Source organism: Pinus tabuliformis, chromosome 5_1 (assembly GCF_031772625.1).
Source record: "Pinus tabuliformis cultivar Carrire ecotype Pingquan chromosome 5_1, CPIR1, whole genome shotgun sequence".
NCBI lineage: Eukaryota > Viridiplantae > Streptophyta > Pinopsida > Pinales > Pinaceae > Pinus > Pinus tabuliformis.
Genome location: NC_142305.1, coordinates 234,727,847 through 234,741,391, shown reverse-complemented (window position 1 = coordinate 234,741,391; position 13,545 = coordinate 234,727,847). Strand labels below are relative to the sequence as shown.

At 39.9% G+C, this 13,545-nt stretch overlaps 1 protein-coding gene across 1 annotated transcript in view; it reads left to right on the top strand.

Moving 5' to 3' along the window:
- Positions 1 to 446: 446 nt before the first annotated feature.
- Positions 447 to 13,545, top strand: part of ATH13 (ABC2 homolog 13) — a 386,313-nt gene continuing 373,214 nt past the window's right edge. The window contains exon 1 of the mRNA XM_089432011.1: positions 447 to 1,117. Coding sequence (XP_089288137.1) covers positions 590 to 1,117 — 528 coding nt within the window. The 5' untranslated portion in view covers positions 447 to 589. The remainder of the gene's footprint in view (positions 1,118 to 13,545) is intronic.

The following is a 13,545-nucleotide window of genomic DNA, read 5'->3' as shown; positions in this document are numbered from 1 at the left end:
TGTTCTGACGATGAACCAAACTTGCTTGTTCGAAATACATCGACAAATAAAATTTAATGTGATTATTACCAAAAACCTTTTCTATAAACTTGATATAGATCACAAAACTAAATTCAATAATAATTCATTTCACAATTCCTATACAAATATGATTAAAACAACTAAATCCACAAAATCCCAACACACACATAAACGACCATATAGAAGTGATTCATAAACCATTACATTGCACAAAAAGCTTCATCAATGCGAAGAGGTGATTTAAAATGTAATATCGGGACTCTCACTCCTTTAAAGCGCCCGTCATTCATAAAGTCCCCTTGCATATGACCGTTACCTGCTTGTCCAGGAAAAGATTTAATGACCAGATAGTTGGACCAATGGACGCCCTTGATCTTCAGATTCTGATCCATGCTATATTTCCGACGTGGCAAAGCCTTTTCCACACACGTGTCACAGGAAAAATATTGTTGCAGCTGTTCTCGAGGCAGAGTCGTGAAGTTTCTCAGTTTCATCCCGAACGTAGAGTGATCGGAAGGGGATTGGAACCTGTGGCCTTCTAAATACACCAAGTTGCAGAGGCAGAGCAATGGCGGGCTCTGTAACTGCTACCCCCCTGCCATCAGCCAGCGACTATTTATTTTTGCGGTCGAGCTTCAAGCCCAATTTCAGAAAGCTGCCGACGAGAGTTAAGCTGGGAAGGCTCCGGTTTAAAGTCTCTGCCTCGCTCGCTGAAGGCGAGAGAGTAACGGCGGACAATGAAAAAGACAATCCTGACAAAACGTTCATTGAGTACGAGGGCAACGGTTCGAATCGCAGAAGCAGCAATGGAGCTGCATACAAAGTCGTCGAGGATTCTAGTTCCTTTACTTTGAATTCGAAGTCGAACGGCTCTGTTCTTCTGTCTACGAACGGAACGGCTAGGGTTTCTGGTAATGGCAGCGCGAGAAGTAGAGCATTAGTCAAGAAGACGATTACTGATGGGAATGCTACGGGAGGCATGAACATTAACGGTTCAGTCAGAGACAATAGGCAGAAGAGTGGCGGTTCTGCGAGGGTCAATGAGCTCGGGCAAGAGGTGCCGTGGTTTAAGCAGGACGGACGGGAAAATCTTCAGGTAAATTGACATGATTCGCTCAGGATTATTTTAATGTCCAATAACAAAAGAGTAAATTTCAGAACCTTAAAATTTACAAGTATTTGTACGTTCATGTCATGAAGACATTTATGCTGTTGAGTGATGATTGAAATTAAGTTTGAAACTATTTTAGCAAACTTCCTTGCATCATGTATTGCATGTAGTTTTAAAGGAAAATTAAAAAACGACTTAGAAAATTTAAATTTCGTGATGTATTATGAAATTGTTAATGATTTTTTTGGATTAAATTTGATTTCTACTTTTAATTCTAAGGGAAGAGATTCCATAGACCAGGCAGGTCTCAAAAGGATGTCAGAAAAAATCAAATCAACATAAGCACATATTTAGCAGGGCACGCCCACGTTTGCAAATCCTAATTTAGACGGATGCTGCATCTCTGTCCGAACCCAATCCCATTCTAATCCCCCAAGGTGCCTGTGCATCACTACAATTTAACATACAGCTCCATGTGTTGAATTTCTGCCGATAATGTGGGAGCCTCGGTCTGGCACTTTGGTCAAGAACCAATCCCACTCTGATCCCGCAAGGTGCCCTTGCATCACTACAATTTAACATACAGCTCCATGTGTTGAATTTCTACCGATGGTGTGGGAGCCTCCGTCTGGCACTTTGATTAAGAACCCATATCCCAGGTACGTGGTCCTGTACCCAAATCCCCCGTAGCAGTAGCCTTTCTTAGACGTAACGTGCTTTCCACCAGCTCTAGGAGAACCTCTAAATGACCACTACCTATTATTGAGGAATAATTCAGGGTTCATTAAATTCTGTAACGAGTAATCTTGCATTACTGCAACTTAACCGGTGTCTAGTTTTCCATGATAATCTCGTACTAAAATAAGGAGCTGAGAAATATTACTTCTGGGAAAGAATGTGCACGGCAAAGAGAAAACTCTGCTGGTTGTTCCGAAGTATTACCTATATGGGCACCTCTGTTTGAGGGCCATCTTTGTCTCTTAGATGTGTTTCTCTTTGGTTCAACCATTCTGCATATTTGCCTGCAATATCCAACTCTGGTTTTAGAGTCTGAAGGGAGTCCGGTCTGAAGGTTTCACTTAACTGGTAACTCAAATATTCATTTGATTGTCAATCTAAATGAACAGATAGGTATGCTTCTGCAAGACGTCATGAATAAAGAACTTGGAGAGTTCAATCCATGTACATTTGCCTGCAAAGTGTAACAGAAAGTATCTTGTTTAAATATTTCACATGAGTCATGAAAATGTCAGATGTTAGAGCACCACATGTTTGAGATAGAATAGAAGAGAATAATGTTCACTCTGATCTGAGAGGCGGGGTGTAGGTTCAGGGGAAAACCAAGGAATCTACAGACCCCAGGGTTGCATCCTCTGCTCTAGGGGATGCATTTCCCATCTCCGTAATGGGACAGGACTGTCCCCCAGCAGTTTTTTCAGAAGATGAGGGATGTCTCCTGAATCAGGAACATCCGTGGTTGAAATTGAAAAAAGTTAGCCGTTTTTTTAATTTTGAAAGCATAAAAAAAAGGAAATATTGATTGCTTATTCCATGGTATTTTTATGGTAAAAAACAGATCTAAAATGAAGTTAATCAGCCATAAAACCAGCTATGGACATGATAATAATGATCCAACAGGGATATGAGAGACGATCACTTGCAACATGTCTCAGATAATATTAAAATTTTCACAAACGAGATGGGAGTTTGCAGTGTGGGCAGATATTATTGAGAATTTTCAGCATTTCTCTACCAGCCAACAGAGGTTTATCATTGTTATCTAAAAAATCTACACTTCAAAAGAAACTCCAATCATCGAGCACAAACCTTAGGGCAACTTGAGAACATCACCCATTGGCACCTTGGTGATTGTCTTCCTTGCTTTGGGCTGGCTCTTCTCTGGCACAAGGGGGAATCCCTCATAAGACTACAGATTTGTCCTTTGAATGTTGAAATGATAACCAGATATGCAGAATGATAATGTTTTAATCTTTCAAGATATAAAGTAAGATGCCAAGCAAGAACTAGTGCCTTGTGTTTGGGTTATGAAGTCTATAGGCAATAAATGGAACTTGAAAGTGGATGAAGAACATGGATAAAACCACCAAACAGCAAGTATTATCCGTCAAGGATAATCTGATATGTATGCAATGACCATGCGAAATACTTAAAAAAGACACAACAACACGTACATAAACTTCTAGCCACATAAGTTAACAAAGATGAAATCAGAGTAAATGAGAGAGCCTTCTATTGAATGAACAATCCCCCTTGTGTTAATTTTAGATAACAATGGCATGTTCTATGCTTGCAACAATCACTTCAATGTCTTTTTATCAGCCCAATAACAATTTCCACTTAATTTTCAATAGCCATCACATTAACCATTAATCACATTGACAATAACTGTAGATAGAACATAAACAATAAATTTAGAAGACAAGCCAAGACAAGAGAACACCACTATTTGGCGAATGCTAGGGAAAAAGCCCAAGATGGGGAAAACCTTTTGATCAATTCTTCTTATTATTATATCAAATGTTCAGAAGAGAGAGAGTACACTAATACAAAGTCAAAGTCAAAATTGACTTGCCAAATCATTGTCCAAAACAGCCCTGTCAAATCTGCAATTCTGCCCTCAGTCAACAGCAGTCAAATCAGCCCTAACCAGAAAGTCAACAACAGTCAAAGTCTGGTCAAATTTCCCCAAAATAGATCGGTCAAACAAGAGAGGAACTCGGCCTCTCTTTCTGGTCAAAGTCAGCCCAAAACAATCAATTAATCTGCAGTCAAATTTGGTCAACCTGAAGTCAATCCTACGATCAAACGGGCCTGTGGTCAACTTAGGTCAAAGATCACCTTAGGGAGAATTCCACCTGCCAATATCAAACCATCGATCATCATATATCCTATGATCATGTACCATCTCTGCATCTCGTCTCAACTTTGTTGAACATTGATATAGGTAATGAAGAATAATTGATCGAGATATCCAGCTGCACTATCATTACCCATCTTAATGTTCTTCAGCTTCTCCTTCAGGACCATCTTCAGGTTCTCATTGGTACTCTGGTAGAGATTGGACAATGCTGTCCACATCTCATGGGCATTGCTCTTTCCTCTCACATGAGGAATGCAATGGTCTTTGATTCCGTCTAGAATCAACCTCTTACCCTTATTGTTCTTCTTTTTATACTCAGCCAACTGAGTAACATCAGTGGGCACAACAACAGGGTTCTGTGCGGTATGCACCATGATATCCCAGACTTCTGCCTCCTCAAAGATACTCTGCATTCTCTCCTTCCAAACGCTGTAATTTATATGCCCATCCAGCCTATCCTCCACCCTCAATCCCAATGACATCCTGCTGTCCTAAAACTGAAAAATAGCACTGCTGTAGTAAAGATAAAACTGCTGTTTATGAAAAAAATCAGTTTGCTGGAATTTTCTGAGTGAAAAATCAGCAACTGTAATTTTTCCTTTTGCTGTCCCAAACTGCCCTTCAGCACTCAAGCTCTGATACCATGTAGAAATTTCTGTTTTCCCACCCCGGTTTTCAGTTTCTCCTTATTTCTCCCATGTAGTTAAATGCCCATTCCCATAACCATACATTTAACAGACTGAAAAAATAAATATTGCTGAAAACACAAATTCTGGAAATTTTTCAGAATGCTGGAAATTGCAGAATTAAAAATCAGCAATCAAAAACAGCCATTAAAACACATTAAAACACTGATATTTTTGGTCAACTTGACCCTGGAAAAACCCCCTACAACTCTTGGGGAAAACCAGTTTGAGAGCTTTTCTTTATTTCTGAAAATTGCCTTTTTACAGTGAGAATTATTCAGCAAAAAATTAGCAAGCAAATTTACAACTTATCTCCTTTCCCGTGCCTCACAGCAATCTGGAAATTACAGCAACAGGACAGCAATAAATGCTGCACAACCTCCGTTTTGTGTGCAGAAAAATCAGCAAACTGCTCCTCGATTTTTGTGCAAAAATCTGTCTTTCACTATGTGCTGAATCAGCGGTACAAATCTGCTCAACTGCTGCCTTGGAATGTGTGCCAAGCTGCTGTCTCCTTCTCCTCCCTGCTCAGAAATCTCTCTTGCTCTCTTGCTCTCCTTCTCCCAATCTGCTCATGAAAGAATGAATGACCTTTTCCTCCTTTTCCTCCTTTAATATAACTCCAAGTGACTTTTGGGTGATCCAAGTGACTTTTGGGTGATCTCTAAATTCAATGGCTGAAATAGATTTAGATCAATGGTTGAGATTAAATGCTCATTTAAATCTCACTTTCTATTTTTTAATTCACCCCACTTTAATAAAGACCCACTTAGTCACTTATTTCCAAAGTCACTTTTCCTTTCTAATTTTTCATTTACTTTAAAATTAGACTTAGTAACTTTATCACTTAAAGTCACTTTTAAATTAGATTTAACTTTATAAAATTATAAAGTCACTTTAGGAGAAAAATTAAATTCTTTTGGACACTTTTCCCTAGGCCAAAGATCAAAGCCTAAGGGAACCACCTGTCCTCCGGTACCAAATTTCAACACCTGTCCAGAACCGTATTTTCCTGTAACTCATTGAGATATTCAGGAAACATAGTCTCGATATAAGGCAACTGACTTTGCTTTTTAGGATCTTCAATCATTGATGGTTCATACAATCTCAAGTTTTCTGCATTAACGACTGAATAGATTTGCATATAAGCTGGTAAATCAAGGCGAAAAACATTTTCACTCGTTTTATCAAGTATCTTGAAAGGTCCATACCTTATTGGTTTTAGCTTCTTACCTTCACCTTGCATTCTGTCTTTGCTGATGTACAGCCAAACTTGATCACCAACTTGGAAACTATGCTCAACCTGATGCTTGTCATGTCTTGCCTTGTACTTGGCTTGACTTCTTTCCAGCTGTTCCTGTACTGCCTGGTGAATTTTTTGGATTTGTTCAACGAACTTGGTTGCTTTGTCCACATCACTGTGTCCATCAACTGCTATGTCTTTACCAAAGACAAATTCCAAGGGAGACTTTGGTATAAAACCAAAACAAGTCTCAAAAGGAGATCTTTGAGTAGAAGAGTGCTTGGCTCAATTGTAAGCATGCTGCACATAACACAAATGCTCATCCCAAAGCTTGGGATGCTTGCTGCAATAACCTCTGAGCAACTAGATCACTGTCCTGTTGGCCACTTCTGTCTGACCATCTGTCTGTGGATGAAAAGCTGTTCTCTTCTTCAACCTGGTGTCCAACTCCCATAAACTTGACCAAAACTTCCCAATAAATCGAGAATCTCGATCAGATATAATAGAAGTGGGTAAACCAAAATGAACCCATACATTTTGAAAGAACAACTTTGCTGTTTGTTCAGCTGTAACCTGCTTGTTACAAGGTATCAAAATACACATTTTACTGAACCTATCCACAACAACATACAAATAATCATGACCTTTTCTAGATTTTGGCAACCCCCCAATAAAATCCATGGAAACACTTTCCCAAGGACGAGAAGGAATTGGAAGTGGAGTGTACAAGCCTAATTTTCTATTACTGGGCTTGCTTGTAGCACACATAGTACACCCTTTGATATATCTAGAAACTGTCTCATGCATTCTTGGCCAATAACAGAACCTTTGCAATTGTGCAACTGTTTTACTTACACCAAAATGACCTGATATGAGAGAAGTATGTGCTTCTCGGATTATGTTAACTCTTTCAGTTTGTGGAATGCATAACTTTCCCAAATGATATAAGAGTTGGTCCTTTACATAATAATCCAATTCTTCTACTTGCTTTCCATGACTTAAAGTTGCATATACATCTTTAAAATCTACATCTTGAGCATATTGTTCAATGTAACTTTCATGCATCACTGAGTTGTGTTTAAGTATAGTAGATGCATTTATTATTGGTCTTGATAACATGTCTACAACCTTATTGTGTATGCCCTTCTTATATCTGATGACAAGATGAAATTGCTGTAGAAAACCCATCCACCTATAATGTCTTGATTGCTGCAATTTAGTTTGTGAGTGCAAATATTGAAGTGGTTGATGATCTGTATGTATGATTGTTTCTTTACCCATTAGGTAATGTTTTCACTTTTTCACACTTTGTACTAATGCATACAATTCTTTATCATATGTGGGATAATTAACTACTGCAGAAGTAAATGTCTCAGAATGATAGCATATGGGTTTTCCGTGTTCATCAACACTGCTCCCCTGGCATTGTCATTGGCATCTGTCTCAATCTCAAATGGATGTTGAAGATCTTCAGAATCTTTACCTTTAATACCTGTGGCTGTAAGTATTGCTTCATCACATGAATCTGATCCCAAGTCCTACTGAATAGCTACAACATTCTTTTTCTTCCTTCCACCGAACTTCTTAGGTCTCCGTTCTGGATGCAAAAGCCAGCAGTGTGCCTCATCGTGTCCTTCTTTCTTGCAATGAGTGCATGAAGGTTTATCCTTCTGTACAATGTTTGCTTTCCTCTCCTTCCATTTCAGTTTCTTCTTTTCCTTGCTCTTGCTTACAAAATATTTAGATGATCCCCCAACCTCTAGGTTTACATTCTTACCTCTAGCTTCTAGATGTGTGGCTTGAACTGATACATCATCTAAACTAGTGGTATTAAACATGAGAATAGTATGCTTTAAATAGCTATGCAGACCAATTATATACTTCAATAAAGTCTCAGGTGAATCTAATGATATACCTAGAGTTAAAGCTCTCTTTCTGAATTCCTGAGTATAACTCTGTACACTCTGACCCTTCAACTGACGAAGAGTTTGCCAACTCGTCATTCCCTGCTGCATGTAAGCTAAAGGATGGAATTGCTTTTTGATAGCAGAAACAAATTCATTCAAGGTAGAAATGATTTTACCATGTTTTTGCAGATAAGCTTGTGTCTTGCCTTCCCACCATACTAGTGCAGTTCCTCCAAGTCGAAGGCTAGCCAGCTGAATCTTCTTCCTTTCTGAATCAACGTTCTGTACCCTGCAATATACATCAATTTGTCTTATCCAATTATCTAGCTTTTCTGCATTGAGTTCTCCATCATAAATTGGCAAATCAAACTTCACATCTAATTTGATTAAGGAAGTTTTCTTCTTTTTCTTAGAAGAGTTAGAAGATGATGAGGATGATGAAGGTGATGATGGAGGAGATGGTGGAGGAGGCATTTCCCCTTTCCCTTTGCCTTTTGGAGGGGCAACTAGAAAAGGTTCCTCTGCTCCTTTGTTTGGTTTAGGTGTTGAAGTGCTTTCACCTCGACCCTTCTTAAATTCCAGATACATCTCTTCCACCATAGCTCGGATTGTCATAAAACTTTCTATAAACTGAGATTCTGATCCCAATGGAGCTTCTTCTGCCATTCTCCTCTGAGAATAGACTCTTCCAATCTCTGGATTAGTCTCAACAAGTTCTCCTTCTCCTAGTCTGAGCTTTAATCTAGTTAGCATTCAAAATCCAGCACAAGCTTGTCTAACCTTAACAAAACCAAATGCTCTGATACCACTTGATCTGAAAATGAGATCTTAAATCAATATTAAGGTATTACAAACTCATGTGCAGGAATGCCTATATTACTTAGTGCAACAGATCAAAAATATTGCGAATAATATAGACAATGAGCAGTTAGAAAACATAACAGACACACACATCAACACAACAAATAATCAAGGAGTTCACCAGACTTCCTGGCTACGTCTCCTGGTCCAGCTTTCAGTGTCGACCTCTATATTAAGTCTTTAAGAATAGATTATTACAAGGGTGAGCTCAAAACAGAGTCTCAACCAACAGTGACATCAAAGAGGGATCTGCTCGAAAACCTCGAGTCTAAAAGAGTGCACAAACTCTCCCCCTATCCTGTTCCTCTATTCAATCTGCCTCAATCTGACTTCTTTCTCTGACTGTCTCCAACTGACCTCTCTTTTTGTGCTGCCATTGAATGGCTTTTAAGCCTATCGGCGCTGTCGGTTTGCATTCCTTTTTAGGCTCTCTGGCTCCCGGCCACTGTCCGTTCAAATCCCTGTTGAGCGTTAAACAATCATTGCAAAACGCTCTAAGGTATGGTGGCCACCTGTTTTCAAACGGAAAGACTGGCGCAGTGAAATCCCCGGGAATACGTATCTCGTTCAAAAACGGAAATACACTAAAAACAATGGAAAATCCGACCAACAGACCAAAGTCGGAACTCAAAAGATATTGAATCTGATCTATAATCCTATTGCTGTCGCAAGCCCACCGTTGATCTGCCTTCAATCGGACGGTTCGCATCGAACTTGATCATCCAACTAGCTCGTGTCTTCCTCACCGTCCAATCCGCGATCGCTAATCCAAAGGCTGACGACCATTTCAGGTGGCTTACGTGCACGGAGATTACCCGCCTGAAAAAGTGGTTTTCTCTCTCCTGCGGCGTTCTACGTGTCGGCCAGTGTATGGAATCGGACGGAGCCTCTCCAATACTGCTTACCGCTTGAAGCCCGCATGAAATAGCGCTTACCGCGAAACTCAAATAACATAAAGCCGTGTTTATAAACCTTTCGGGTCCGCCTTGATCGCTATCGCAAATCGCACGGGCTATGGGTCTTCACCCCTTTGTATTGTTGTGATGCAATATATCGCAATCGCATATCACATGGTCTTCGGGCCTTTGGTAAGTCCTTCCCTTGGAAACCTGCGACGTGATAATGTAATCTCGGTCGTTGATCTGCACGCTCGATCAACGGTCCACGTTGTGTTGCTGGGTCGTTGATCTGCCTCCGATACACTCCGCCGTCCTGCTCCGATGCGATATCGCCGATTTAATCCAGGCCGTTGATCTGTCCGATCCGACGGCTCCGGTGTAACGAGACTTCACGTTTTGCTTAGCTCTGTTTTCCGTCATTCCTTAGTGTTTTCGCTTGCGATAATGTTTTCTGATAGTTTTAAAGACTTAGACTTAGAGGTTTTAGGATCCATTTTGGATCATTAAAGGACCAAAATATGAGGCATGTCCTTTTGATTAGGATCAACATAGCTCCTTGTAAATCCCAACTTCATAAGATAACTGTTAATCCTTTCGTACCAAGCCCTAGGGGCTTGCTTCAACCCATGAAGGGCTTTCTTTAGCCTGCATACATGTGTCCTTTGATCTTGTACTTCAAACCCTTGAGGTTGTTCCAAGTAGACCTCCTCCTTAAGCAAGCCATGCAAGAAAGCAATTTTGACATCCATTTGATGTAGGCTCCATCCTTGATTGGCAACGAAAGCAATAATAGATCAGATAGTGGTATATCAGGCAACCAGTGCAAATATTTAATCATAGCCCACTCTTTCCTTTTGAGAGAAGCCATGTGCTACGAACCTAGCCTTATATTTTTCAGCTCTTCCATTAGCTCCATGTTTAATTTTGTAAAGCCATTTTGAGGTGACCACGGACTTGTCCTTAGGTCTAGGTACCATGTCCTAGATATCATTCTTCATGATGTATTCGTATTCCTCATTCATCACATCCTTCCATATTTGGTGCTTTACGACTTCTTTGAACATGCATGGTTAAGCTTGAACGATAGTACTTATGGAAGCCAAGTACCCTTGATCCCTGTTCGACTTCTTACTTTCGCGAAATGTCCCTCTTGGAGCAATAAGTCTTTCAACATCTTCGAGAGTATCTTTGAGTCATAATGGTTGTTTCCTTAAGGTAGAGGGATCACTCGGTGGTGGATCAGTAGGATCCATCGGACCATCAACATCAAGCATAGGCTCATCCATTGGAGGTTCATCTTGTTTTTCGGCATCATCATCATCGTCCTTCCTTGGGATGGGGAGATCTCTGGCTTTCCCAAGGGCAGTGTCTTTATCAAAGGTAATGTCCAGACTTACTTCCACATCTCTTTGACCAAGTACATAGATTCTATATGCCTTTGAATTTTGATTGTAGCCAACGAATATACCTTTCTTCCTAGAAGCGTCCAACTTATTCCTTTTCTCTTTAGGCACATGAAAATATACCGAACAACCAAAAATTCTAAAATGAGAAACATCAGGGTTCTTACTAGTGAAAACTTCTTCGGATGTCTTGAAATCCAAAGCTTGATGTAGGCTCCTATTTTGAACATATATGGCAGTGTTGGCAGCTTCTCCCCACAAGAATTTCGGTAGACTTTGATCATAGATCATGGCACAAGTGGCTTCCATAATCGTTCAATTCTTCCTTTCAGCAACACCATTCTGCTCAGGAGTGTATGGAACAGTTGTCTCCCTCTTAATGCCAACCTCTCTACAAAAGTCATTGAATTCATTTGATTCATATTCGGTTCCATTGTCGGTCCTCAACGTCTTGATCTTTTTCCCTGTTTGATTTTCCACCAATGCTTTGAAAGAACGAAACCATTTGAACACTTCATCCTTTCTCTTCAAGAAATAGATCCATGTTTTGCGTGAGTAGTCATCCACAAATATTGCATAATATATATATCCTCCCAATGAGGTTACGGGCATGGCACCAGATAGGTCAGGATGGACCAATTGAAGAATATCGGTCGTCTTACTTTCCCTAGAAGGGAATGGTCCCTTTGTATGTTTCCCAGCTGCATAACCTTGACACACTCCTTCATGGTTCATGTTAAACTTGAGCATGCTTGTGACTATCTTCCTTGCCCCAGGTAAGGCTTTGTAGTGTAAGTGGGCAAATCTCTGGTGCCATAATTCACATTACTCCAGGTAAGGCTTTGTAGTGTAAGTGGGGAAATCTGTGGTGCCATAATTCACATTGAAGAGAAGTATCATTCGCCAAAGCTCCTAAAGGACTTCCACCAACTTGATAGAGACCATCAACCCTAAATCCAAGAGTAAATGCATCTTTGTGATTTCTATGCCAAATACATACCTTTCCATCAATGAATGCTACCTTGAAGCCTTTATCTTCCATTGCAGAAATAGACACCAAGTTCTTCTTTAAATTGGGCACATACAATACTTCTTGTAGATGTATGGTTTGACCTTGATTCAAGTGAAGAGTGACAATACCTATCCCTTTCACGAGGTAGGTGGCATTATCTCCAAGTATGATCTTTAGATTAGTTTTCTTTTCAACCAAATTTGAGAGGGCCTCCTTGTATCCAGTGAAGTGCCTTGAGGCTCCACTATCAATCAACCAATGATCCAAAGTATTCGGAGGAGAGGCAGTAGATAGAGCGAAAATAAGATAAAACTCATCTTGTTTTTCTACAACATTACTTTCATCATACTTGGCATTTCTTGTCCTTTTGGGAGGTCAACCATTTCCATTTCGAGCAGCGGGAGCATTCCTCTTTCCTTTGTTGTTGAACCTGTTGTTCCTTTGATTGCCATTGCCTTTGAAATTGTTGTCATCATCCCTTGGAGGATTCTTCTTGTGAGGACACTCTCTAGCATAGTGGCCAAACCTGTTGCAATTATAGCACCTTCCTTTTCTTCCTTCTTTGAATCCCTTCTTAGATCCTTTACCCTACCTCCTTGGACCAACACTATTCTTTCTTTTTGCATGAGCAGAGAAGGCAGTAGGTCCATTTCCATCTGAGGACTTATCCCTCTCCATAATCCTTGTCTCCTCTTGAGTCCATCTAGCTAATAACTCGTCGAAACCAGGGATCCTGTCATTGTTGAGAATGATGGTGGTAAATACATTCCATGGTCTTGAAAAACCTCCAAGTGCAATGACAATGAGCTCCCTGTCAGTAATAACTCCCTGCGAGTAATAACTTCTCCAATAGATAGTAGGTCATTCTTGATTTGTGTTATTCTCATGAAATAGGATTGGATAGACTCCCCTTTATCCATTTTGATGTCCTTCACCTTGTTTTTGAGAAAGAGGATTTGATTTGCATTGTTCACTTTGAACATCCCAACCAGCTTATCATATATTTCTTTAGAAGTTCCCAAATCAGGAATATAGGCAGCCAAATGTTTTTGAATGGAGTCAATCAAATTTTTCTTTGCTTTGACCTCAACTTTTCTATACTTTGTCTTAGCAACAATTGGTGCATTTGAAGGAGGCTTTGTCACTTTTCCTTGCACATAGTCCAATACTTCATGCTTCTCCAAATTCAGGTCCAAAGTCATTTTCCATGCATGACAGTCAGATTTGTCATTGAGCTTGTCCTCAGTCTTGAAGTAGGATGTAGAAGCCATTGAGACTTGTCCAATAATATTTGTTCAACAGATTTCTTAGTGATTTCTTTTCTCTCTTGCTTGGGCTTTGTCTTCACCTAGGCTTCGATTCCATGTTAATCTTAGATAACAATGGTATGTTCTATGCTTGCAACAATGACTTCAATGTCCTTTTATCAACCCAATGACAATTTCCACTTAATTTTCAATATCAATCACATTAACCATTAATCACATTGACAATAATTGTTGATAAAACATAAATAATAAA